The 27,223-nt window shown below is 44.4% G+C and overlaps 1 protein-coding gene across 5 annotated transcripts in view; it reads right to left on the bottom strand.

Annotated features, from left to right (window-relative positions):
• Positions 1-27,223, bottom strand: part of ALG9 (ALG9 alpha-1,2-mannosyltransferase) — a 77,998-nt gene that overhangs the window by 47,877 nt on the left and 2,898 nt on the right. For 4 of the 5 annotated variants that reach the window (XM_080366763.1, XM_080366764.1, XM_080366762.1 and 1 more), the window contains exons 6-14: positions 26,141-26,276; positions 25,692-25,779; positions 25,453-25,558; positions 20,192-20,314; positions 18,156-18,310; positions 15,796-15,925; positions 14,889-15,036; positions 14,436-14,565; positions 7,438-7,568 (exon numbers count right to left, since the gene is read on the bottom strand). In XM_080366763.1, the coding sequence (XP_080222889.1) occupies positions 7,438-7,568; positions 14,436-14,565; positions 14,889-15,036; positions 15,796-15,925; positions 18,156-18,310; positions 20,192-20,314; positions 25,453-25,558; positions 25,692-25,779; positions 26,141-26,276 (1,147 nt within the window). Of the gene's footprint in view, positions 1-2,677; positions 2,757-3,763; positions 3,823-7,437; positions 7,569-14,435; positions 14,566-14,888; positions 15,037-15,795; positions 15,926-18,155; positions 18,311-20,191; positions 20,315-25,452; positions 25,559-25,691; positions 25,780-26,140; positions 26,277-27,223 lie in introns of all 5 variants that reach the window. The other variant, XM_080366760.1, reaches the window with a different exon arrangement.

Raw genomic sequence — 27,223 nt, 5'->3', positions numbered from 1 at the left:
AACCTCCTCCCAAATAAGCCAGCTCAGCCATCCTGAGTTTGCAGACAGCCTGAAACAGCAACTCTGAGCAACAAAAGCCCTCCACATACTCTTAACTTTGCTGGCAACTCAGCCCTTACTAGCAGCAGTTTAAATGTCAGTGTTCACTGTTTCATAGTTTATATCAGCAGTGAAATGGGAGAGGAAAATACTGTTGGTAAAAAGAAGATCAAAAAAGGAGACGCAGGAATGACTGATGGGAAAAAATCCTGAGGGTGGAAAATGATGAGAATTGCAGAGCAGAAAGATAGCTGCTCTTCCCACCAGTGGATATCATGCATAACGCCAAGGCACTCATGACAAATAACAGCACAGCGAACCGGTGTATAAAGGCCACAGCTGATCTACATTCCTGTACTCCTCCCCCAAAACAAGGAGTGCCCCGAGAATGGAAAGCTGTAAATCTCATTTATCCAGGAGACCCCAGAAGTGAAGTTCACCCTGCTCTTCAAGATGGAACGATGTATTACTCAAACTGTCAAGTCCACAAGGAGTCCTTGGTTTCCCCCAGGGGTCAGCTAGTCAGGCTGCTGGCATCACAGCAAAATGACTCTTCACTAACAAGACTTACAAAGGTTAAAAGGGAACAGTTTACATCAGTTCCTCAGTCTAAGGACAGCGGTTAAAAGAAGGCAACAGAAAATAAAGAGAGGTATCTTAAAAATAATGTTGATGGGCTCAGAGAATCACATCTCAGATATAAACACATGAAAGCCTGAATATAGCATGGTAAATGGTGACACCAACACATCTCCTCCACAGTTACAAGGTCAGCCTTTTTGGTTGTTCAGCAGCAACCTTCTCACTGGAAAAAGACTCGAGTGGACAGAAGCACGAGGCTGCTCTCTCTGCTGCTGGTAACTACGCAGCAGCCAAGCCCTGGATGCCTGCAATCTACAGCAGCCGTGGGTCTCACGGCTGCTGAGGCACCTACAGCTCAGGAAGTCATGATGGAGCTTTAAATTCAGACAGGGAACCTTTACCTCCTGTCACCTCGCTTTGTCAGGCTCAGCAACCTCAGACAACAGATGGCACATGGAAGGGGATGGGATGACAGATGACAGTGAATATATATATAATGTTCTATTTGCATTTGCTTCTAAATTTGTCCCCCAGAGACTGAGTGTGTGTAGCCTTAATCAGCACAGAGCTCCCAAGCAGCATGTTGGTAGCAAGATCAAGGCCACAATGACTCCAAGCTGGGTAGCCAAGGATCTAGTGCAATGCTGCTGGAACACTGGTGCAGGAAGACTTTTTCAGTGGTGAGCTCCAGGCTGGAGCCAGGCAACAGGCAAATTCTGCCCAGCTCCTGCTGTGCTCCAGGCGTAGAAGCTATCCCACATTCCAGGGGGGGGGCTGAATTCTTTTGCAGTTTTTTGGTTTCTAGGGGAGCGACTGCTGCAGCACCCAGAGCAGCTCCCAGTTAGGACAGAGGTGCAGTTACCAGTGGGCTCAGCAGAGCTAGAACCACAGTGCCCTTTGGTGCTAAGGGATTTTCTGTTGATTACGTATTCCAGAGAAAGCAACTCAACAGTTCTGTTCTCCTAACACCAGTGAAAGCTCTTCTGGAATGGAAACAAGGACTGCTAAGTGAAGATGTTCAAGTCCCCCGTCCTGAGCTCATAGACTGACATGGAACGGAAGCAATTAGATACACGTCGTGGTGGGAGATTCTTCCTAACTGCATCCTGTAACCTGAACTTCTTACCCCAGTGACAGAAGAATTCAGAAAGCAGCACGAAAAGGGAGAAGGGAATGGCAGAAAGAAGAGGCAGGAGGAAGGTGAATCTCTGCCACATGGGCAGGACCTGGTACCTTCTAGCTACAGGCATACACTCATGATCAAAGGTCTCTGGAAACCCATTAATGTTTGCACCTCCTCTAGGTGTTACATTTTATACCAGCCATGCACCTAAGAAGTAATTTAGCTACTTGTAAAACAAAAGTAGGGAAAACATTTCATGTAGCATGGAGGAAAGCACCATTAAAGGGAACAAGACAGAGTCTCTTATCAAACCAGGGTAATGATATGCTAGAACAAGGTGACCGAATCATTAATTTTGCACTAAGAATTACTTTTTTTTTTTAATGGAAAACCCAAGCGTTTGGAGCAAGCAGACGGCTCAGCCTAAAGAGCTGGAAAATATGTGCTCCTCAGTGGGGAGCTGTAATATATTTCCCCTTTTCTGTGCCAGATTTGGAGTGCTCAGCCAATATAGAATTAAATGGACCTTGGCAAAGCAGCTTCCTGAGGAGCATAATTAGCTGGTGGCTTGGAGTGCTCTCTAATTCAATTAGCAGCACCATTTATCAGAGCCAGCTGAGATTTACATTTGCACTTGCTGACGTCAATGTGAGACTCGCAACGAGTCCCAGAAGCCTCCAGTTCAGCAGGAGTGAATTGAACTGCTGGGGTCATTTATTTTCAAAGAACAAGAGCAGGAGCTTGGGTTTGGGTGGGGAGGTATTTGATGTGTTGTTTTTTTCCCCAAATATTCCTTGCTCTGCAGCCACTGAGCTGCAGACTTGAAATGTACACCGGCAGCTTCCCTCACAGCTCAGTTCAAAGTGACACTTCCTCTGTTCCTTCTTCCCTTTTATAAAAAAAGCTGTGTTTTCATGGTGTTTTCACACTTACTTCATAGGCAGCAGCGGACATTTCCAAATCATTGTGTGGAAGCAGGTGCTGGATTTGAGAGATGCATCATCCTGCTGAGCTGAGGAGGGGGGAAAAGTACCTGCTCAGAAATGCGAGCAGCCTGGATCATCATTATAGGAGTTCTTGATGCATCTTCACTGACTCTACCCACAGACCTGTGTGTCTGACCCTGGGAAGAACTCTTCCCCACAGATCTACCAGCTCTGGGATCCTTTCAGCTTACCAATTTCTAGCACTTAACATGCTATTACAACTGTGTTACTGCTGCTCTCCTGCAGCTAAACTCCCCAGAATGACCAATTTCTCAACCCTGAGACAGCACTACCTAGATTTGTTGTCTCAAACTAAACCAAAACAAAAACACACAAGTGTTTTTGCTGGGATTTCCGTACCTCCTCCGCTATCAGGCCTGCCAACAACTTTCTGGACTACAGAAGTACTTGTTGCTTCCCTGAAACAGTCCCAGGGCATCACTGATGCCCTCAGAGAACCTTCCAGTGGGATGGAGTGGCAACTCTCAGTGTCCCCCACCCCGAGGCTCTGCAAGTGCCCACTCTAGCAGGCTTGGTACTCCACAGACTGGGGTAAGGACAGAAGCAAGCAAAACAAGGGCTGACTACCAGCAAGGGAGGCTGCTGCAACCACAGACAGAAGATACACCAGTAGTACTTGCTCTGCGAATGAGGTTTTCCAGTCCAAACAAAACAACAATAACTAATGCCTGGGTCTGAGGGCCAGACAGACCCTCACATCTTATTCAATCACTAGGCAGCTCTGCGATTGCCCCTAGCTAACTCATCTGTCAGCTGCCAATCTGCTGCAAAACTTGTGTCATTTCCCCTTTTGAGAACTGCTTGAGCCCCATTACTTTATGCAAGTTACGACTCAATCACACTCAGGGAAAAAACCCAATCCAAACAACACCGTCTTATTTTAGAAATGCTATGACGCACTCAGAGCGAGGAGCTCAACAGACTGATTATGAACATTTGCCATGGGAAACCTTTACATGGATGTTACGACAAAATTCCAATACTGTGATGAAAACAATGCAAAGGTATTTACCTGCCACTGCTATTATGAAGTTGAAGCTCCTCACTCTTTCTTTCATTGCCAACAAACTCCTAGAAATAAGTGGGGAGCTAATGAACTTTTGGTCCAAATGGGAAACTGCAACACAGGGAAGGTTTGAGAGACCCGGACGGAGTCATGGGGGTATCGAGTTCCAGCTGCGCCTCTTAATCACTCAACTCCCTTAACTCTTCTCCAAGGCCAAATTACAGAAAGAAATCAAAAATATATGACAAAAATTGTGAAGCAGGCAATCAAAAAATAGCCTTTCTGAAATTTCTACTGCTCATGCTGCGGTGGATGGGCTTGCAAAAGCGGCCCTGACCTTGTCTGTAGTATCCAATTTTAAATATTATACCCTTAAATGACACAATGGCTAAAAACAGGGGAGATGAGACCTTGCATGGTTTGCTCTTTCTGCTCTTCACTGTACCATGAGTTGTCTTGGGAAGCTGTGCCCAATTGCCCTGCATTTGCCCTGCTAGGCAGGCCGTGGTTCCTGGCTTACTGTTCTTCAGGGGGAACAGGGAATCTGCCAGACAGGCAGGGTGACAAGACGGGGAGACACTGCTGGTTCTCCCATCCCTCAGCATCAGCGATACCCCCCAGGGAAGCCCATGCCTTTCCAGTGCTCCCGCAGCACTGCGCCCTGAGCTGCCCCACCTGCTGACTGCTGAAGGCGCAGAGCCCAGCACTCCAAACTGCAGGAGCTCTGGAGGTACTAACAGCAGGGATGGAAATCAGACCTGCTGCTATGGCAACCTGGCCTCCTCCACTGGTGAAGGCACCACACCTCCCCTCTGCTCCAGCTGTGAGGCGGCGATAAGGAACAGCACGGAGAATTTCCATGCAGCACAAGAACAGGAGCGGTGGCTGACAGGCGACACCAGCAGGGCTAAGGATCTGACTGCCTGATGTCCTCCTGGGACGTGCACGCTCTGCAAACCCTCTTCTATTCCAGTCTTCCACTACTACAACAGCAGCTTTTGTTAAGGAGGACACAGCAGCCAGAAAGATCCCCTTCCCTCCCCACCACCTCTAGGTGATCTGTTCTAAGGTCTTGGTGATGGCTTAGCCAAGGAGTATGCTTCCCTCTCCCCACCCCCAGTATTCTGCCTTCACATCCCACCATTACCAGGGTCAGTATGCTCTGCTCTGTGACTCCCAGCTTCTCCCAACAAGCTGCTGATCCATTAATTCCAGCGTTAACAGCCACACACACTCTCCCCTCACAAGCCAGACATGAAGGACCACACGCAGAAACCATCACCCCTGCACCGAGTGCACTACCGGAGTCTGGCTTGCAGAGCTACTTAGCCAACACGAAACATACAGCCTGGGAATCTAGCTGGAGTTCAGACGATCTAAATGCAACACACAATATCATATATCAAATCAAAAGGATTGCACGGCTTTTCACTGCCAAGCTGGAGAAGAAGTTACCAGCCTCAGCCTGGCAGGAAGCACTCTGACAGCATTTTCCCCAGAAGAACAGAACTGCAACACCACGTCTACCTACGTGTTCAGCCAAATTCCTGAGAAACCAGCCAGATATTTATGCTTGGCAGGATGCAGGTGTTTAGCTGTAAATAGGGAAATTCCTTAATCCTATCAATATCCCCTAATAAGAAGGAGGGGGGGGGAAAGAAGAAAGAAAAATGTGATAGTGACTCATACAGAAACAGCATTAAAGCAGTCAAGAGTGACAAGGACTCAGCTCAGTACTGAGCCACGCGTTTGGCTCTAGCTTAACTCCTCGCACTGATTCCAGTCAGCACTGCAGGCTGCAGCAGAGTCAGGACTGAGATGGTGTCAGATGTAGACACACCACATAGGAAAAATCCCCAGCTAAGTTAGGAACGAACAAAAAAGCCTGGCTGACAGTGGAGGATTCAAAACACTTGGGTCCGTCCAGTCGCAGACTCAACTCTGTCCCCGCAAAAGAAGCAGACACACTGTGGTGTTGCTTCCAGACAGATGCTGGTTTCTGTTCAGCAGTGCACAGCCTCCAAGGGGGTGGAAAATGGGTTCAGAAGAGAGAGCAGTGGTATGTGTCTCATGAGCGTTAATCGAAAGCTCAGCGGCTATGGGTGGGGGCTGAAAGCGCAATAATCCAAAAGGTCCCATGAGACAGACCAACTCGTTCTCCACCAAACATCAGCTAAGTGCAGGAAAAATGAGCAAAAGGGAAAGAAGCCATGGAGAACCCAGGACATCCTGGAGAAGTCTGAGAGATGTCTAGTCTCACCAGAATAATTCACTTTGCTTTCATTAGGCTGGCTAGCATCTCTGCGGCAGCCAGACACTACTTCTGAGAGCACCCCTAGCAAATTACACCCCCGTGGTTAACCCGAGGTGTCTTAAAAGGCTCACTTGGACCTGACTTAGTGCCTCTGATTGACTTCAAAGGACTTTAGATCAGGTCCAAACAATCAAAGCTCAGCTGTTCAGCAGAGGACAGCAAGATAAACCAGCTTCAAAAACACATGAATGTGTCTTCAAAGCAGAAACGCACATTCAAGAGTATATGCTCTGTACAAAGAATCCTTTGAAAAACTCTTACGCAGATGCTTCTTATTGCCTCATTAATAAGACTCATTGGCCATCTCATTCTCCCTTCTTAAAGTCCTGCCCAAATGTAACAGCAGGTCTCTCAGAAAACATAGTTCATGAAAGACCTTGCCAAGAAAACTTGTTTGTGTCAGCAAGCTGGGAACATTAGAGCACTCCTGGGAGTTGCTCTAACATTATCACTCTTTCTCACTGTTCAACTGCTTTTACCAGCCCCCCTCCCTAGAGGGTTCTGTTACTAGGAAGTAATAAGGTCTCACACAGAAAATAGGAGGGCACTGAACCCTGTGTTAGTTTTTTATAGAGATTTTTCCAGTCAGCCTCTGTCCTCTTATGACAGCTACATGACCAGAGCTCTAAAGGACTAAATAACCATCCCCTTACAGCTGAGGGTTTCTGGATTTGCAGGAATGTATTAACAGCATTCCCAGTTTGACAACCCTGATTCCACGCCCTGTTAGCCTAGAGAAGAGCAACTTCAATCTCTGCTTCTCACTGAAGCTCCTGCTCAGACACACAAGCCAGTTGTTCAGTGAGCAGCAGAACTAATGAAGAATGGATTCTAACAGAAGTCTATTCCATGGATTCTCTGATGCCTAATAAAGGTGTGACCTTGCTGACTTTTCACTCGATGAGACTGCCTCCTCTCTCTGTCTGTGAGCTTTCATAAAATCTGTAAGGGCTCATGCTCTTGCAGACTGACTTACACCTGTCTTGAATTTTGCTGAAACAAGACAGCAGATTCAAAGTCTGTTGGGAGGAGATGACATACACTTCACTCCTTCAGAAAGCAAAACAAAAAAACATTACTTCAGGGAGAAGTACACAGGGAGGATTCTTTTTTAAAATATCCTTCTCACCACCCTTCTCAGCTCGCTTCACCTTCTAAAGCAATCTAGGTCATAAATATTGCAAGCGCAAGTTTGTCAAAGGTTCCACTGTAGGCAGCAAGCTGCCTTTACTGGAAATTGGATTTCAAGCTGGCAATTATAACTTTCCTCCCTGTATACAGCTACTTTTGCAAGCAGGTAATTGAACAGAATTAGTTCACAGACCTGCCAGCCTTTCTCCCTCCCTCTCAGATGTGTAAAGCATACCTGGAAGCATCTAGGAATGGCTTGTAGGCAACGGTTACCCACTCTTCTTTGTTGGAGGAATACCTTGGCTCCCTTGGGGTTTCAGCTGCTGTATCCAAGTCCACCAGATAGTGGCATCTGGAAATGTCAATCTGCAGAAAGACAGACATTCTTGTGGTTTACCTCCTGTAGGCTTCTTGTTGTATGTGTTCATTTATACAGGCTGGTACTTTACCAAAGAGAAGTGGGTTACATTTCTAGCAACAAGTGAAATGCTTCATGCAGGATACATGGTAAAATATTTCGAATGTTTTCAAGTAAAACCTTTACAGCAGAATACAAGCTACTGCTCTGGTCACAGGAGGAGAGTCCTAGGGTCCCTCTCTGAGGAAGTACTGCTGCCAGCTCTCTTACTGAGGAATTGGCAAGTAACAGAGGGGAATTTGAGATGGCAGAACCAATTCTGTTGATGTTTTTCCTGGAGGTTGTCTAGCTAGCTATTAAAGACTTCTTACAATGTGGACTCCACAAGCTCCCCAGGCAAAAGACTTCACTACCTTTACTGTTAGAAAGGTTTCCTGATGTCTACACTGAATCTTCCTCTGTTTCAGTTCATGCCTGTTCCTACTTGGTTTACATCACAAACAAGAAAAACATAATTTTCTTTGTGATAGTATTTACATGCTAGAGTTCTCTATTGGCCCTTGTCTTCTCTACAATCCTATTTTACTCTACACCTAATCATATTTGTCTAGTGCACTGTCTATACTAAATTTGATCCTTTCTCCAATTTGTCAAAATCACTATGAATTCTAATTATGTACTTTCTCCCACATCATTTGTTACTTAATAAGCCTATTGCCTATTCCTCCTTCGCCCCTGCAAATCATTGATAAAAGCTGTGAAAAGGACAGCCCTTTGCAGTTTCCAGTACATCCTCTCATTGTGAGTGATCTATAGATGCTACTCCTATCACTACTGTAACAGCAATTCATGAATTCTGCTCCGAAGTGCACGCACAGCAGTGAGAAGGGCACCTTACGTCAAGACACATCCAGAGGAGTGTTTCTGTAGACCAGAGGAATATTAAGCATGGCTGCTGGGCAGTACACCAACTCAGTGCTCGTTTGTCATGATCAGGAACTGTTTGCAACGTACAAACATTCAAAGACACTGCCAATTAACACCTTGTATAGGTGCTGCCCTGGCCTTAAAGAATGCACAGTCCAGTTCACACAATAAAGGCTTGACCCACTGCCCAAGAGAGACAACAAAGCACACGCCAGATCAGGGGATCTGAGGGGAGCCAGTGCCTCACACTCCCCCCTTTTGTTCGAAACAGCATATCTGCCAACCTTCTGCAAAAGAAATCCCCTCACTCCCCTGACTTTTCATGGCTTCTTTAGAAGTGCTTTTACAATCTGTTACACACAATTCCAGCACGTTTGGCTCGGAACACGATATGGGTTAGGCACAAGGATCACACAAGCTCCTCAGCCCGTTAACTCTGTGAGCCTCATGGTACTGGTCTTGCCATGGCATGGCAGGGCTTTAGCAGAATCACAGAAAACAGTAAGTAGTTCCAGGAAAGTGAGCTTCTTGTCTGGCACAACTTACAGTGGGGTCTGTGCATGAATAACCTGCCCTGCAGCCCTGACGACCCTCAGTGCCTCACTTGCAGCAGATGGACATCACATTGCACCTCTCAAACAACATGGACTTGGTACCGGGACAGTCATGCCTTCATCAGCTCCCTACGGCACAAGTAACTGCTCTGCCCTGACCAAAGTGTTTGGCGACACCCTGCCAAATTATAAAAATGTATTTGAGGAAGCAACATCACAGAAATGCATTATGTGTGTAACCTCCCAGTTAAACAAGCTGTGGGCAATGTCCTCAGGAGACTGACATTACACAACCGCCCTCTTCCTGCTGGGGAGAGTGCTCTTGGATACAAACAGGCTGTACTATTGATTTATATTAATATCCTGTGTCCTTATCCTGTGCCCTTTCTGGCTAACTGCCCCCACCTCCTGTCTTCTTCCCCCCACTCCTCACAGGTACCCCTCAGATGCCCACCTGAGCTGCTGAAGAATAAAAATTCTGTCAAGACAAATGTGAACTGTCAGCTACAAAGAACGCTTGAGTTCCTACCAGGACAAATTTCCTTTTAATAATAACCATCAGATGTGAGCTCAGTCTCATACAAGGTAGCCCAACAAGAGGCTACATTGTGTAGAAACTTCCATGTTGAGAGTAAGAGATCTAGAGGCAAGGACAGGTTATAAATAAGGGTTTATGTTCTCCTGTTGAAGATCTAATTGTCTTTAAGTGATCTAAGTCACGTTTCCAAAAGTGAAATAATCCCAAGCCTAAGGCCACGTTTAATTTGTACCAGGGTAGCTGTATCATTGCAATACACCAGAAAAACGAGCCCTTCATGGATGCAGCGTACAGCAGCAAAGCTGAGCTTTTGCTGGTGTAAGGATTTTCAGCCACTGGAGCAAGGCAAGTTCTACCAGTTACTGCCTCTGTACTTGGGTATTTTGCTGACACTAGCTTTTGTCAGCCAAGGGTCACCCTTTCTCACATCTGGTGCTGGCTGAGTTTTCTGGCAAAAGCTTGCAGCAGTGACCTGAGAGGCACTAGAAGTCAACAGGCCCGATGATTGCAATTATCTTATGCTTTTGTGCTACTTCCAGCCAGATTAATCTAAAAGTTCTGTCTCCAGTACTTCTTTCTGTGAACTGAAAAGGCACAGAATTCTTGGATGCCTTTTCTGGATCTGCTGGTTCACAAGCCACCCTTGTGGCACTCCAGTATTCCCAAATACCAAAGGGGACTAACAATTCCCACTTCTGCCTCTGATATGTTATTAAGCATTGGACATTAAAATGTAGTACTGTATTCTGAAATTTCTGAGAAATTACACCAGTGAAGTACAGCACATCCTAGTAATTATTGGTGGTGTACTTCAATCATCCAGAATTTTTCATTCATCAGGGAGCTAGAATACATGTATTTAGATATAAAAACTCTACATCACCAGAGTCTTCCCTTGGGTTAAGCAGAACAGAAGACAGGGCATAACTTCTGATCAATAAGTATCTGCAAATTGTAACATGAGTCTTCTTAGTTTTATCAAAATTTTTGTGCTAGGCTAAAAACACGTGTCTCGGTGTAAACTGGTTACAAGTTTTTTTCTGAAGACAGCAATAAAAACAAATCATTATGCTGAATTATTGTCTGGAAACAGGCTCTATGGCCCCAGCATCACACAGCATCATAATCAGATCCTGTCAACAGCGCACACATTAAAAAAAATTGTCTCTCAGCTGGTGACAAACTCTTGGTCCTTGTTCATCCCTCAGGGGCTCTGAACAGAATGTAGATTGCAATCTCACTTTTTTCATGCATGAGCTTTTCAATGCACAGGCTACAGCAGAGCTCTTGCAAGGTCAGATAAACACTGACCTCTGTAAAATGGCAAACCCCTCCAGATTTATTTCTTTTTATTGCAAACTGTCAGGGCAACAAGGGCTGAAGGGAAAGACTAAGGACCCTGTCAGGACGAGGACTCACATTAATAAGCTATGTGCCTGGTGGAAGGAACACGATCAAGTTTGAGGAGCAACAAGTCCTGGTCCATTTGCTTTCACTGACTTTTATACAGAGGGCCTGCGTCCTTCATGAGAAATCTATACGTACTCCTTAGGAGGCCAGCTCTCCTAAGTGGCAGTTTTCCCTTTAATTAACAATGGCAGACCCCAACACATGCAGTTGTGTCTTGTTGACTGCACAACAGTGTGTAAGTCTCACCAAGTCAGAAGAAAAAAGGTGATGACCAGGTGTTTCAATGAGGAAACAAATTTCCTTACCACCACCACGTAGGTTTGCCGCATTGAAAAGGTGAAGAAAAAGGCAGAGCAGCTATAGCTGGATTAGTCAAGTGAAAAACTAAGGCCCCTTAAGCCAGGTTTGCAAAGGTCTCCACCCATCAGTTATCCTAAATGCAGGCAGCTGAGATTCTCACGGATGACTATGTTCTATTCTGTCCTATTGTCTCAAACTCTTCCTTGAGGAATCCCACATTTCAGTTTGTTCTCCCACAAAATTTCATTGCAGACTTCCTTGGATATGCTTGAATTCACTTTTCTGAAGACCTTTGGGGGTTTATTGTGACAATTTAGGCTGAAAACAATTTAATTAGGTGGATACCAGATGGCTCCGTGGCATCACAACTGAGTGGCAAACGAAATTACACCATGGGAAACTCAGTTGAGGAGAATGTTGAATCCACTTCTCGCACTGTACGAGAAGAACATTCCAGGCCCTGAGAGAGGTTCTGGCTCATTAGCAAAAAGACTCCCAAACCACTAACCAAGTTTTTCTGTAAGTGATGTAGAATCATTCAGAGAAAGACAAGTTACTGAATTACTGCCTCAAGCACTAAGACTGATCTCACTTCTCTCATTCTAAACGAACCCCTAAAAGGCCTTGCACTTCCAATGCGTATGAATTATCTGCCAGGGGAAAGGCAGATTTCACTTCTACCATTCCAAGTAGAGCACAGTGCGTACTTACAAGTTATCCTGAAGCTAAGGATAACATTCATCCTCGTCAGAGGGCCAACACAGCGCCTATGCATTTATTTGGGGATTTACGTAAGATGTCAGTGGTGTATAAACCTTGAAACATTCCTTTGTAGAAAGAAGTCAGTCTTAGCGAACAGAGCTGCAAGGAATTTCTAAGGTACATCCTATCCTCCTCTGTTCTCCTTTCCTTTTCCTCCTCCCACTCTTTCTCTCCTTGATGCAACTGCTATGCTAATTGGTGGAGAACTACATTTGATCACATCCTGAGTAACAGGAGCGCGCACAGTATAATACAGAGAGGAGCTAAGGGCACTGCCTGCTGCTGTACCGCTGGCAGCCACGTCTCTCACTGATGTCTGGATGGACGTTAGCCTGGCCACACAGAGCACAACAGGAGCTTGTCTGGTTTACCCTAGATAAAAGTTCAACTGTTTTGAGCAAAACCAGAGATGTTTTACTGGTCACTTAAACACATATTTCAAAAACAAGACCAAGCCTCAGGTGGTTCCTACAGTTCAAAACAGAGCTAAAAGGAATCGGAAAAGAAGTGGGGAAAAAAGTGGTTAAAGAAAACCTTCCTCTGAAGTCAGGAGTTTTTAACAGTTTCAGGCCTAATCAACTGTTCCTGCTTGGATTCATCTTTGTAAGAAATAATGAAATAATACTCCTCCTCCCTTTCTTAGCAGTTTCAGAGACAAATGCATCTCCTCAGTAGGACAAGTACAAGTTAAGTGCTGTTCCACATGATTAAGGAAGGAAGAATGGCAAAACAAGAAGATCAAATCACTCTTTTCCCCAGTGTCTCATAGCAACAGAAACACTGAGATTTACTCTTCAATTTTCAAGCAGAGCCATAATAGATACTTACACTTGAAACAGAGAGATCAGCCCCATTTCTGCAGCCATTAATTGGTTTTAAGCTCCATGGCTCAGATAATCCTTTTGAACCATTTGTTTTCTCTCCTTTAAATGACCAACAGACTCATGCTATTTAGATTTATTTGCTATGATGGTCCTTCCCAGTGCTTGCTAACACTTTTTTTCTAAATCTGGGTACGCTTGCGCTCGTAAGCTCACTAAACTTGAGAAAAGGTCTTGTTCTCTTGGTATTATCAGCAGTTCAGAAGGAAAAGTTTTAAAACCCCCTTTAAAATTCACATTTAGTAGCTTATTTCTAATGTCCTAGGCTCTTTCGCTTGCGTGAGAAATAACAAAATTGTAGGGTGACATTAAGAAACAACCATGAAACAAAAGTGTGTTTTGCTCCATTAGTCACAGGCTGTGCACCAGCCAGCTGTCTGTGCTAAAAATATGCCACAGTTAAAGATTTCGTAAATTAAATACACTGCAGCAGACAGCTTCTCTCAGGTGGGAACACGCCTCCTTCCCATTTCCAGTAAGTACATAATGAGGCCCAAAAGAAGACAGCTTTAACCCAAAAGACTGATCTCTGGTTTTACCCACACGGTTTGCTCCTGTGCTATAGCACTGCCTTCCATCCGCTTCCGTGAGCGGATCACAAGTGCCCGTACGATGTCTCACAGGCCAAAGTCATGAGGCACATCAACAAGCGTAGTCTACTGTCCTCAGCCAGGACAGACCCACTCATGTCAACCAGAGGCTTGGTCCCTTACACAAGTGCTTTCTACACACTGACAGACATAACAACTCCAAGGTGCTAAGAGAGAACGAAGAAAGGACTATGTGTTCCTTGGCTGTTCCTCTCATTCAAACCTTAGGACAAAAAAGAAAGGATGACGACATACCTAGTGCACTGTAAAGAATGTTTAGTGCACTGCTAAGATTTAACCTGCTAAATAATTTTAAAGAAGTTAGCTGACAATAACTTTAAAATATTCATATGTGCGCACTGTTTGTTTAGGTAACAATACAACTAGGAAAAGTAACAAATTAATAATACCAGTACAAATTATCTTAAAAGATTCCCATTGAAATCACTGATGCAATTGTTTCAGTGAAGTTTCAAATTAAGTTCCTCCTCCTCAGTTGCAAATATGATGAATACGTTTGTATTTAAAAAGAAAGGAAAGTACAAAGGAAAATTTCACTCCCTGCTCAGTGACAAATGTTTTCAGGAGGGGATTTCAAACTACTCATTCAGTTCACTTTCCTGTAATCACAGTAACACATTACACTAAACCAAAATTGCAATAACTAGGAATTACTACTTCTTCTGCTTCTTTTCATTATTATTATGTCTTTAAATGAAATATAGGCAGATGAAATGCAAACAGAAACCGCTCACATAAATGGGGAAATTTCCAAGTGCTGCAGACAGCCCATTTTTGTTCTGCAACTTATATGGTCCCCAGAAAACAAAACAGGCAGACTCAATCATTGGCATTATAGTAATACCAATTATACAGTAAGATAAGGAAAAGAAAACAGGAATATAATCCTTACATATCGAGATGGCTCTTCCTTGTTTTGGTCGTTCATGTCAGTGGGAATGATCCGTGTGGCCATTGGTCCCCTGGCAAATGGTTTTGGTAACTGGCCCCTGAATTCTGACAGGATGAACTGGAGCTGCCAACTGCAAAGAATGGTGTCAGAAAGCCCAGCAGGAAAATGCAGGAGCTAGTAACAGTTTGTGTGAAGCAAACCAAAAGCATAACCAAGGATATTCCATTCCTGAGGGTAGGCAGCCCTGCTAGAGAAGCTGTCACACCACGAATTTGCAGCAGCTTGTGGCCAGCCCAACCTGCTGATCACACAGTTCAGAACCGTTTGGTTTGGATGTGCTTACTGTCAACAGAGATACAAGGTCTTGAACGTTACTCCCACAAATACTTGTTATAAGAAGTGGCCCTTCTCACGAATCTCACCAAAATGTACCATTCACATTAAACAACTTACTTATCTGGCAGAAGAAAGCTGCTTGGAAATCTATGCCACTCCTTTCCCACGCAGACATTAACCGGTCTCCCCTCCGGCACAGTGTGAATACTTGGGTCAGTAGCAATCCTGTGAAATTCTGGGTATAGGTCCAGGGGCCCGTGATAGCCTACGGAAGTCAGAAAGTTGTAAATAAGTGTAAAGAAACAGGTGATATTTACATGATTGCTTTTGAAAGACCTCAAATAATTGTTCATACAACTGATAATTTACATTGAATAATAATACAAATGAATTGGTCTATGCTGAGAAGTGGCTGGGTTCCAAAGCTCCCGCTCCTTTTAGAAGTGCTTGTACCCTACCACCCTTATCCACATTCTCTGTCCTGACTGTCAATGGCTACCATCAAGCAAAAAAATATTGATAAGGTGGGAAGGTTCACTGCATGGCTCTGATTCAAGAAAGTACTTAAGGACCATATCTAATCCATCTCCGTTAGGGACACATGCACCTAATTACAAGTTTTACATGGGAAAATGCTTTTTCAGTGTTTGAAAGTTAAGAGCATCTGCTTTAGCACTAGCCTGGGTACAGGTTTTTTATCAGTATAGTTGTACTGGCTTAAGGTGAAGGGCAGCGGATTTTTAACTGATATAATTCCAGTGATACATTCAAACATACTTGAATACATACTTATGTTCATACATACATGTATGAATACGCATATACATACACACACACACACTTATAATCATTCATTAATGGTGACCGTTAGAACTTATTCCTTTCCCTGCAACAATGACATCCAAACTTCTGAGGTTTCTTATTTCTACTGTGCTGTGTAGTCGAAGCAGCCCAACTCTGGCAGTCCTTCAGACTTGCCAAGACCAGTGCCCAGGAAAGTACAGAACAAGTCTAAAATACTAACCTCTGAATAAGGCAACAGAGCGTGACAAAGACAAAAGGCCAAAGATAAAGACAGTCCCCAGGGCCAGCCAGTTGGAGGAGACTGTGTAGTGTTCCAGGCGGTAGCGCTGGAATATGAAGTGGTAACATTTCTGAGGAAACAGTAAAAAAAAAGAAAAGAAAATATACATATATATATATATAAAAATTACTCAAACTCTGATATGTTTAGCAAAATTCTGTTTTTCATAAGAACCTTACAGCAGTGCCTGCATCTCCCACCTGATCTCTGCTCTTCATTTTTTCATTCAGACCCGTAAGAAGGGCACAGAAACTCACATGGTTCAGTCACATCTCTTTAACTGATAATCTAGGGTATTTAAAGATGTTTTCAGTTCTTTTCCATAGGAAGGCCTCTAGTCAAGCTGTAAAGTGCTCTCTACCAGGGCTCCAGTTTGGTGGTTCTCAGGTGAACCAGCAGCAAGTGTCCCTTCCAGACACTTCTGCAGAACTTCCCTGCACAGACAGACCTCATGTTCAATGCCGGACTGATTTCCTCTCCAACAGCAGTTCCATCACCCAGATTTACTGAGTGACCTATGGCTGTTCACCTGGTCTGCACAAACTACAGCTTTGAAGTAGATAAAAGAACACACAGCACATTCTTCATCCACCTTTAAACCCAAGCCACTCTGGAATTGTTAAAAGAAAAGCCCTTTAGGTTCTTCTCATTTAAGAGCCTTTCTGGGAACATCCAAGAGGAACTACATCCAACACTTGGCTGGGTCCCTCCCTCCTGCTCTGCCTTTCTGCAGGAATTATTCACTTCCTATCCTAATCTGGTTTCTCTTCCTCTTGTCTGGTTTGTGTTTTTCCCGTAACAGCCAGATCCATGTGGTTTGGAGGAGCAGACTCTGACAAGCTTGTACTACTAGTGGACGATCAGTTCTAAATTCTCAGCTGGATGCTAAACACTGGACAAAATCAGTGTTAAAATATGCAGGCCAGGAATATACACCAGATTTTCCCAAAGCCGTATCTGGCAAAGGTCCTACACTACTGCCTTCTGATGAATGTCCTGACAGCACACAGCAGTTCTCGGTCGGAGCCATGAAACTGCTGACATTACAGAGCTTGATCCTGTACGAATGCAAGGACTGAAAGTCATCTGGGGTGCTCCAGCTGAGCACTGCAAGGCATCAGCAGTGATGGGGGGTCAACAGTCAGAACAGCAACCAACCAGGGGAACAATGAGAGTGATCTGAGGGGTGCAGGCAGTGTTGGTGGGGAGCCCAGGATAGGAACAGCCAGCAGTGATGCATAATAGGACAGAGAAGTAATAGCAGGATGAGGTCAAACAGCTGGAACAGGCTCCAACAGGGAGTAGTGACTGCATTCCTGCACCTCTTTAACACAGGAAAGATGAGCAATTTTGAGCTTTGGGAAGGTTTATATCAACCTATATCAGTGCTTTACTCTATGAAGTGTTTCAAGTGATATTTACTAAAGATGCAGTTTCTGGCTCTTCAAATGTCCTGATGTCTAAACATGATCTCTTCTCCTTTTTCGAGTTAGCGCAGGATTCCCAGTAGTGTACAACAAAATGCATTTCCTACACACATTCATGCCCCTTAAAGCTTGCTTAGCAGCAGCTGAAGGAGACACAACGCTATAAGCAAGTTCCTAATCCTCATGACAGATCTTGGATGTTGTTTTGTATGGGCACTACAACATCACAACTGCTCCTCAACAGAAATTCCCACTTGGGATGGGAGAACAACTCAAAGTCATTGTGAAATAATTAGTGGCAAGGAAATATCCTCAATCATTTATCACTTCATACAATCCTAGACAAGTTCCTAATGTGATCATCTTATAAAGCCATGACATTTGATCTTTTTTTCCTGGGCTGTTAAGCACTCTGCACTGAAATCCCAGATTATTAGATGAGCTCATTCTGTGTGACATGCAGGAGGGAAATCCCAAATAATTTTGCTTTTATGCCACATCTTACAGAGGGCTAATAGTTTTCCACATAATCTCAATCAACCTGCAGAGGAAGATTATGGTTTAACTTGTAAAATCACCAACACACACACTTCAGTATTAGAACAGCTGTGTGCTTTGCTTCAAGGGTCTCAACACCTATCCATGAAACATGGTTCAAAAATGAAAACTGTAGGAGCTAACAGATTAAAGGCACTGATCAGGAATTATGCATAGGACAGTCCTGAACTGTGCAATCACTGTAGATTGGGTCACAGACACAGATATTCTGCAGATGTCCCCAAACTGTGGGAAGAGACTTTAAAGAAGTCAGCTAGCAGTTATGATTTCTTAAAGGTATGAGCTCATTAAAAAAAACATATTCCACAAACTTACCTGAAGAGCAGACAGAGCCACAGCACCGCAGAGACAGATGAGGGGATAGATGGGAAAGAGAAATCTCTCTTCCTTGTGGGGCTGACTGAAAAAAATCATGATCCAAATGTACATAGGAGCTAGTGTCAGCCAGTAGGGACGGCCCAGATTCTGAACTGGAAGAAACAAACGCTCAGCCAAGTAGTAATGTAAGAACGAGGGATGTATCCTATTCCCCCTCTTGCACAATCACATCTCACATTTAAAAGCCCATTCCTCAGACCAAACCATGGCCTTCAGACCCAAACACAGCCACGTTGCTAAAATCCAGGCAATGTGTCCAAACAGTCAGTATAGAATTTTGATCAGAGCAGTTTTATAGATTCCTACAATACTAACAACTTCAACAGACTTTAGATGACCAAAAGCAGAAAATAACGGACAGCATTACCGAATCCAAGCAAGAGACAAAACATGGAGAATCGACATGTCTAAACAGGTTGTCAGAAGTACTACATTTCCTGCTGTGTATTATGCTATACACACAAAGATCAGAAAGTATCTCCTCTGGGCCTACCCTTCCACTTACAAATGGTTGTTTAGCAGCTGAAGTTTCCACAACCTTCATTGCTTCATTACAAAAATAACAGCATGAGAGGTCTCTCAGGCACCTTCTGCTTAACGGAGGAAATAACTGATTCAAAAATAACAACAATTACCCTGAATTTTAGTCACACTGAGGAAGGTTCTACAGTGCCTGACAATTTTCAGTCCTTTTTCTGCCCCCTTGTTACTCCCAACAGCAGAGTTAAGCAATTAAGCTAACGACATTTAACAGACAATAAGAACAAAGCACTTGGCAGAATGCTCCTGCTGTTAAGTACAAGAACACCAAGTGAACAGCAGGAAATCCTGCATTTACAGGATCTCCTACTGAGCTTTTACTGGTTACTGACAGTATGTCAGTCATATCCAAGGAACAGATATCAGCAAATACCTGTTAACATACATTTTCAGCAAGGATTATGATGTTATTGTTTCTTGTATTCAGTAAAAAAATCAGAGAGCAAAGCACTGGACTGATGAATCTGGAGGCTGCTGCTGACACTTAATGAATCTTCCTTGAGAAGACAGCAGGAAGAATTCACACTTCCTCAACAACTTCTTCCTCTCTAGAGTCACTTGCCAGATGTCATGTATTTAAACTGATGTCATTTTATTTAAGAGAAAGCCCAATGTGAAGTAGGGAATATTCTGGTTCCTCCTTTCTCTACTCTCAGTATATCTGCACCCATGGGGACACTTCCCAAAGCACAGGGTAGCAAGACCGTCCTACCACGGCTCAGTCCTACGAGTTGATGAGTGCCTTTCATGGTGCGCAGAAGAGTCCAGGTTCAATCCCAACAGGAGCAGCAGAGACCAGAGGGTGCCTATTTGTAGGCTCAACCCCAACAATCAAAATGGAAATAACTCTGTTCTCTCAAGCTGCTGCAGAAGACATTCTAGCAGTGGTATAAAAAAGTAACAATGGAAAAGCCAGCAACAGGTTGCCCAAATAACTCTAATGGCTACCATTTCCAGCTGCTGAAGATGGCAACAGCAATAGGTACACAGTTTCTTTCCCCCTGAAGATTTCTGACAGGGCTATTTCTAATGCATTTGCATGTCTGGCTGAAGGTTATGTACCATACAACTTGGCAAGTTTACTTTGGGTAGGGGTAGTTCAGCCTTGATAACACACTGTTTTTCTTGAGGTGCAGGCAGGGAGCACAGGAATCATCCCTAAAGAGAAAAACATGTTTCTGCCCTTTTGCAGACAGCATTAAAGTAGATGCATCTCACTGCATGTTCTTTCTACACAGCAACTCCATTGTGGGGTCAATACTGAACTGAGTAATGAGCTCTAGGAACTTTCCTTTTACTCCAAAAACTTTCCCTGAATCTAGTTTCACTTCCAATAAAGGAAAGCTGCTCTTTGGCAGGCAGGCTCTCCCTTTAGCAACAAGGTTGAGATCTGGGCTGTCTGTGCTTGGCTCTCACAGCTGTCTTGCACTCACCATGAAATTTTTGAAGCAGACACTCCATGAGACAAGTCAGTGGCAGCACAAGCAGCGCCAAAATAAATGCCACGTTGAAATTCAGAAAACCATTGATGAAATAGAAGGACCAGGGTTCTGTACCTAAAGGATGAGAAAAGGAAACAGGAGTTTTCAAATACAAGCATGTATGACATCCAGATCTAACAGCAGCTTTGCTCTTTCTCTGCCTGACACAGACTGAGATAACCAGCAGCAGACATCAATTCTCCCCATTGCAAGCATACTGGAACCAAAAAAATGGAAAGGATGCAGAGGACCTTGCAGCCGGACAAAGGATCAGCCCCATGAAATGAGCCTGAACCATATTTTTGAAGCAGTCTCACGGCTCTGCCCCTCACCCATAAAACTGCCATAATAGTAGCATGAGAGTTAGACAACAGCCATACAAAGGCAACAGGGTATCTCACAATCATGCCTGAAACTTCACTGTCTTCCTTTCCAGAAATTATTTTTCTCCTTGCTTTTTCACTAGGTCATAGTCAGTATTACATCTGCTGCTCATGAATCGCAGGCCACTCTAACAGTCAGGCTTGCCCAGCAGAGTTCTGCAACACAGAACTCACCCTTGTGTTAAGAAAGACTACGCAGCAAGAAAGTAGAGGCAGGAACTTGTAAAACTGGGAAATTTTACTCCCAACTCATTCTTTCTAATTGCAGAGAAGTAACAGAGGAACTACACAAAAACACACAACGTTAGTAAGAACTCATAGTAATTCTGGAGTGATGATGTATACTTCACGTTGGCAGAAACTGAAAACGTACTAAAAAGGAACAAGAGAAAAAAAGAGTTCACGTTCACACTTCACCCCAACAAAGACTCTGCCACTGAAGTTCATCCAGATGCTATTTTTGGTACATCCTTCAAATCAACACTATTTAAAATGTCCCTCCTGCAATTTGTTCTCAGTGTAGCTTCAAACAGGAGCAAGCCAACTCTGCCTCCTAACACGACACACTTGGGTATTGTTGCAAGCTTTGAAGGATGAAAATTGCAAAAAAACTCCAATCCAACTGTCATTAATTTGGATTCTTAATACAGGATGCTTAAAATCCTAAACAATAAGGAATGCCAGTTCCTCTCCACACATTTCCCACTCTCTCAGTGTGATTAGCTCAATCAGTCAGTAAATGACACGCGGGGGCTTTAATCACTGCACTGTTGTGACATGTGTCACATGCCGCAGCGATTTCCTGCAATCAGAGCCACTTAAATAGGGTCCATGTTGAAATTAATCAGACAACTGAAAAGCAGCAAGGAAAACCTGAAACCGCTGCCACTCCTACAGCTAAATATGATTAGAAGCTGCACTAATAATGTCAGAAACATGTCGCTGGAGTTACCAAGGCAAAGTCCAAGCAACTGAGGTTCATTTAGGAAGCCTTTAGCTATTAGCACTGCAAGCAATTACAGATTTGGATTCTGACAAGTAGGGGAGCCATAAGGGAGTGAATTATGAGAAATTCACCTTCTCTCTCCCTCCACCTGCCTCATAATTCTTGCGAGTCCCACATGAGCACAGTCCTCAGCCTGTGAAAGGGTTAATAGGGGATACGGTAGATTGAAAGATCGTGTCAAGTGATGGACTTGACAGTTACCTGTATGGCAACACTGCAATAGGGCCAACGTCCCTTCCTCCTTCTCTAAACTCTGTTGGTGATTCTCCATATTTAAGGACTGCAATTCCAAATAATCACTGTGACAAATCTTGAACACATGCAGAAAGCAGATCATGTTAGGACTGAGGCATACTACCCTTCCTAGAAACCAAGGCTGCTGACTAGGATACGTCTGTGAGGCAAAACCTGAGGCAGTCTGGGACATCACGCTGTAAATATTCCAGGGGACATCTAGAGAAAAAAATGTGTAAATGGGGCTTTGGTTTCTTCCCAGCTCTGTCACCTCCAGATTCTCTCCTGAGGCAACAGCATAGGTTTCTAAAGACTTACAGCAGAGTTAACACTGGTTAGGCCACTCTAGTAACTGCTTCTCTGGAGCACCAAGGCCTCTCCTTACATAAAAAGAGGACTGGAACTGGATTCCGTAGCCTGCTCCCCCAGTACCACTGCTATAAATAACAGCCACTTTATCACTTAAGATGCCAGGATGAGACAGAAAGCTTCTTAAACTGATATAAACTGCTACCCTCCCGTGTTTTCTGGCTACAATGAAGCCGTACAGCACAGCCAGGTCCCAAATCTCTAAAGGATAGTACCAGGGCTGCTATGGAAAGTAAAGGAGATTCACTACAGCACTCTCCAGTCTGGTCTCTAATTTGGTAGCCAGTGACTGAGGAATGAAAGACATTTCAGGAAGCACACCTCCTCCAAAATCCAGATACAGCCTTAAAGGTCCAGAGGTGTCCTGAGGGACTCTACTAATAAAGAGATCAGCTGGTCTGTAGCACGGCTTTAACAAAAAGGCTACTTTCTCAGATGTTTTTGCAGCATGATTGAATTGCCCTTAAGAACTATGCACTGGAACCTCCTCTCCTTCTCCAGCGAGGGGTTTTCTTCTCTGAGTGAGGAGAGAAAAAGAAGAGGGAAAAAAAAAATCAGAGAACAGTGCATTACACAGGCAACTTAAATAGTTCACAGACACCAGGCAAAAAGCAATAGGTTTGGTCACTATGACGACTCACCCATTCAGAGGCATTCAGTCTCAATGCCTCCCAGGGCAAAATGCTTTTATTCTTGTTATCCACAACAACTCAAGATGATCTGAGAAAGAACTGCAATGTAAAAAAAGAACAACCCCATGGCATACAAGAAGCCCTGGCCCAGAACATCTTTCAAGCAGCGAGGGACACTAAAGAACTCTCCATGCACAGTACTGATGGGAACATGCTTCCACAGCATCGCTTTCAGACCATGACAGAAGACTTAACTTCCCGCAAGTATCCCACATGCTAGAGCTGAGCAGATGTGGGCTGCAGGAGAGAGACTGATGAAAGCAGTGGGAAGAACTCTGTGCCTCAGTCAGTTCACGGCACTATGGTTTCATGGGGATAACCAACTGGAAGCACTGTCAGACACTGAGCCAGAAACTGGTTTGAACTTTGCGCTCTGTAACAGGCTCTGGCAGCAATTCTAGAAATCAAACTCACACAAGTCAAAAGAACTTTACAAGCTACCGTGCTGCAGCTTGAACACAGCAATGGTGAGGACAGCTCAGGACAAAGCAGAAGAGTTGTAAAAGAAATTTAAACTAAGGTGCCCCACCCTATGTTTGTCACAGGCTAAAAGCCTGCACGCAGACAGGAACTGTAGCTCAGCTGTTGAGCAGTAACTAAGCCACAATAATTTGATCGTGAGTCACAGGCCTCATTCTAAGCAAGTCTGTTTCAATGCTAGTATAATAAACAGTCTGCTCTCTGCATTTCATTTATTTTCATTCTATTTAAGAACCAGGACTCAACAGAGCAAGGTGTCACATAAACAGCTCCAGCACATTCCGCCCAAACTGAACTAAGCTTCCCAAAGTGCCATTGCACTGCAAGTCACAGCAAAGGCTCTGATCACAGCAAGTGGGACAAAACTTGTTACAAATTGTGTGTTCTTAGAACACAGGTACACAAAAACATCCCAAAGCCTCCGAATCAAGCTTAGGGATATACATTTAGAAGCTACTGTAGAAACCTAATCACCCCAAGGAGATATTCATTGCACAGATGTATTTATCCAGAAGGATTGTATTGCTAACGACAATTAAAAAAAAAAACAACAACAACAACTGAACCTTGTCTCCAGAAGTCCACTCTGCAGGCAAAAAGAAAAATATTGTGGTGCTTACACTGAAGATGATGTAGATTGATGGCTCTGCAACCTCCAGCAGTTTCTGCTCCCATCATGTGAAAGTTGGGAAATCCCAGCTCCAAAGCCAGAAGGGCTTGGCCAGCCTTTCATCTCCCCTGGTAGTGTTATTTTTCCCAAGTGTTTTGAAGCTCTCCAAACACACAGCGTTGTCCTGGCCACGCTGCATTAAAGAGCAATTTCAAGCAGGCTCTTTTACTAGCCTGAGGATGTTATATGAATGTCACTATGAATAAAACACTTCAGAATAGATTGGTCCCTGGAGGCTTCTGGAAACAACTCATGCACCAGTGTGGAAAAGGTCAGGCACAAACCCACGCCAAAACTTATCAGACACAGAGCCTGGAGTTTACCTACAAAAAATTCACAGCAACAGGCTTCAGAGCCTTCCTGCAGAGGTGAAGAACCATGGCAAAGCAGCTGCTGCCCTGCTGTGCCACTGCACAAGTCACAAACCACCACTCAGCACCACACAGAACAGCCCTTCAAATAAACCAACAAATACGGCCCGCAGGGCTCTGCCAGGGAAAGATTTGCTGCTAACAGCTACTAAATCCCTCCTAGAATATCTCAACAGGGCTTAAACAGATGACAGAGATGACACAGGGACCCTGCACCCTAAGCTCCCTGAAGCTTCTCCCAGCCCCTCTGAAGCCATGCTAGAAATATAATACTTTTCAGCTCTAGAAGTATATGACACGAACAACTTAGTGCAGCGGCAGCTCCCAAACAAACAGCACAGTGTCACCATCACGGTTCAGACCAGAGATTTGAGTCACACATAATCCTAAATGGCCAGTACCACGAAACCTCTCGGAAACCGATGATTTGTCTGCAGATTAGATGCCTTTAAGGTAACCTCAGATCCTGCTTGCCAGCAAAGCCCAGGCCAATAAGCAAGGAGATTCCCAAGGCACAGCATGGACTCAGGAGGTCTGCAGAGACCTGATGTGAACCAGAAGAACTATGGATTCTGCAGTCACCCACTTTCCCAAGGTTCTGCACCCTGACCGTGAGGAACAACAGTCAAAAACTCGATTAAATATGACAAACACACGTGCATCACTTGCGCCCACTGCACTTGCGTAGCATCCAGACACTTTTGCTACTAACAGTTCTCTGCTGTGACGCTGAGACATCTCACAATGGTTTACAGAACCTGAACGGGAACAAAAGCAGCTCAAGTCACAGCGTGGCAAAATGCGACAGTGGCCTGCGGATTCCCAGCTCGAGAGGGACATCCTGTGGCAAAAAGCTGGAGCGGCCAGCCCGGTGGAGCTTGCAGGCTGCTATGGCGTTAGGAGTGCGTCAGAAAAAGGATGGGCCATCACCACCTGGTGTGTGATGGTAGCAAGACAGTAGCAAGAAAACTGCCAGTCCCCTTTTCCGTCTTGGTACCTTAAACTCACCATAGAGATCAGGTCCGTGAGAGGTGAAGACATTGTATAAAACAATGTTGAGAGGTGCAACGACCAGCTTCCCATAGTAATAGCTGTCCACAACCACCAAGGGCACCTGGAAGAAAGCATCTAAGTGCCAGAAGCTTTTGGCTGGGCTGCCCAAAAGCTCCATGTGATTTTCTTAATGGAACCCACCCCTTTATTACAAGATCAGTCCATTCCCTCTTTGTGTTGTTACAGGCACTTACCAAAAACAGGATCAGTGACACCACACACCAGTTCAGGAAACTTTTCCACCTCTGCTTCAGTATCAACAAGTCAAAGGCAATAGGAAGCCTGAAAGAGAGACCAGCTATCAACTGCAGTCTCTGTCTTTCCACACTGCAGGTTTTCCTGACCCTTCAAAGCAAGCAGGGCAGTAGCTGGAACAGAACCACCACTTCACCACGCTCTGCTTCTACTCCCTATGCCAGTCATCCAACTCAGATTTTACTCTCGGTGTATTAGGGTCAGGAAATCTTCCCACCCGAAGTTCTTCAAAAGCAAAGAGATCAGGCTATGGAAGCCTGTAGCAACGATCCTGGACAAGGCTGGCAGATCACTCCCTGCTAGTTTCTTCCTCCAGCCCCTACATTCCCCCCAACCAGGCAAGAAACAACTGCCAAAGTGCAAAACTCCTGAGCCCCCCTCTCCTTACCCAAGAGCTGCACTGAAGGGCCAGCCCAGAAGGGCTCCAGCAGCCACCCCCAGCACTGCTACAGAGGTCTTGTCCATGTACCAGCCAGTCATGGCAATCACCGTGGTGTACATGCAGAAACTGCTTGGGAGGAAAGCTGCAACACAAGGAAAGCGAGGGGTTAGCACAACTTTCCCACAGTGGGAGAACTGCACGAGACCAAGATAAGGCTAATCATCTCTCATTCATTCCACTGGAGTTGGGATGCTGTACTTGACACTCTCATTTCAGTGAAAGCAAAAGTAAGAGAGGATTATTTTTCTTGTTCTGCCAAGACCAGAAATACTTCCTTTAAGTATAAAGGCCTCTTTCCTCGATGGCACTCAGCAGTGGTAACCAGTTGACAGCATCCACGGTTACCACTTGCAACACTTGCTGCACCCTCCATATTCTCCTGTGATGAAAAAATTGAAACTAGCCAGCTCAAGTGGCAGCAGCAGATGTCAGCTGACTGGGTACAGTCTCTGAAACAACTGGGCAAAGACTGGTGGGAAGTGAAGAATGAGGAGACCTATGACACTGCAAAAACAATGAAGGGAAGTCCCTTCTACACTCACCATAAACAAAAAAAGGGTAAAATAGGAAATCTCAACATTCATAAGTTGTGCTATTTCCCTCTAAGTTTCTGTAAGCGCACAATACAGAAAAACCTTTGCTCAAAGTCTCTCTTTGCACTTCATTCAATACCTACAGCAGGTGTTTTATAAGTCTTACAGTGACTGCCTAGGCAAATACGTACAAGCAGCTAGAGGGGACAGGACACAAAGGCAAAAGACAATGCCAAAATAGGACCCTCCTTCCTTGGATTAAAATATGCTCAAGGAAGGTAGGCCAAGACCCTGTTTAAAAGGCGTGGCCCATCGCAGAGAGACTGGAGGCAGCAATGGAAACAAACATGCCCTGGAAATGGAAAGATATAAGAGAGTGATGCAGGGAACATAATTTGAATCAACACTTACTCTGTCATCACACCTGCCATGAGAAATACCTGCATCAGAATATAACAAATGATTCCTAGAGAGACACTTCAGTGTTGTGCATTTT

The sequence above is a fragment of the Falco punctatus genome (genome assembly GCF_963210335.1).
Source record: "Falco punctatus genome assembly, chromosome: 16".
Classification (NCBI taxonomy): domain Eukaryota; kingdom Metazoa; phylum Chordata; class Aves; order Falconiformes; family Falconidae; genus Falco; species Falco punctatus.
Note: the sequence above shows the minus strand (reverse complement) of the source record. Positions and strands in the feature narration are given on the sequence as shown.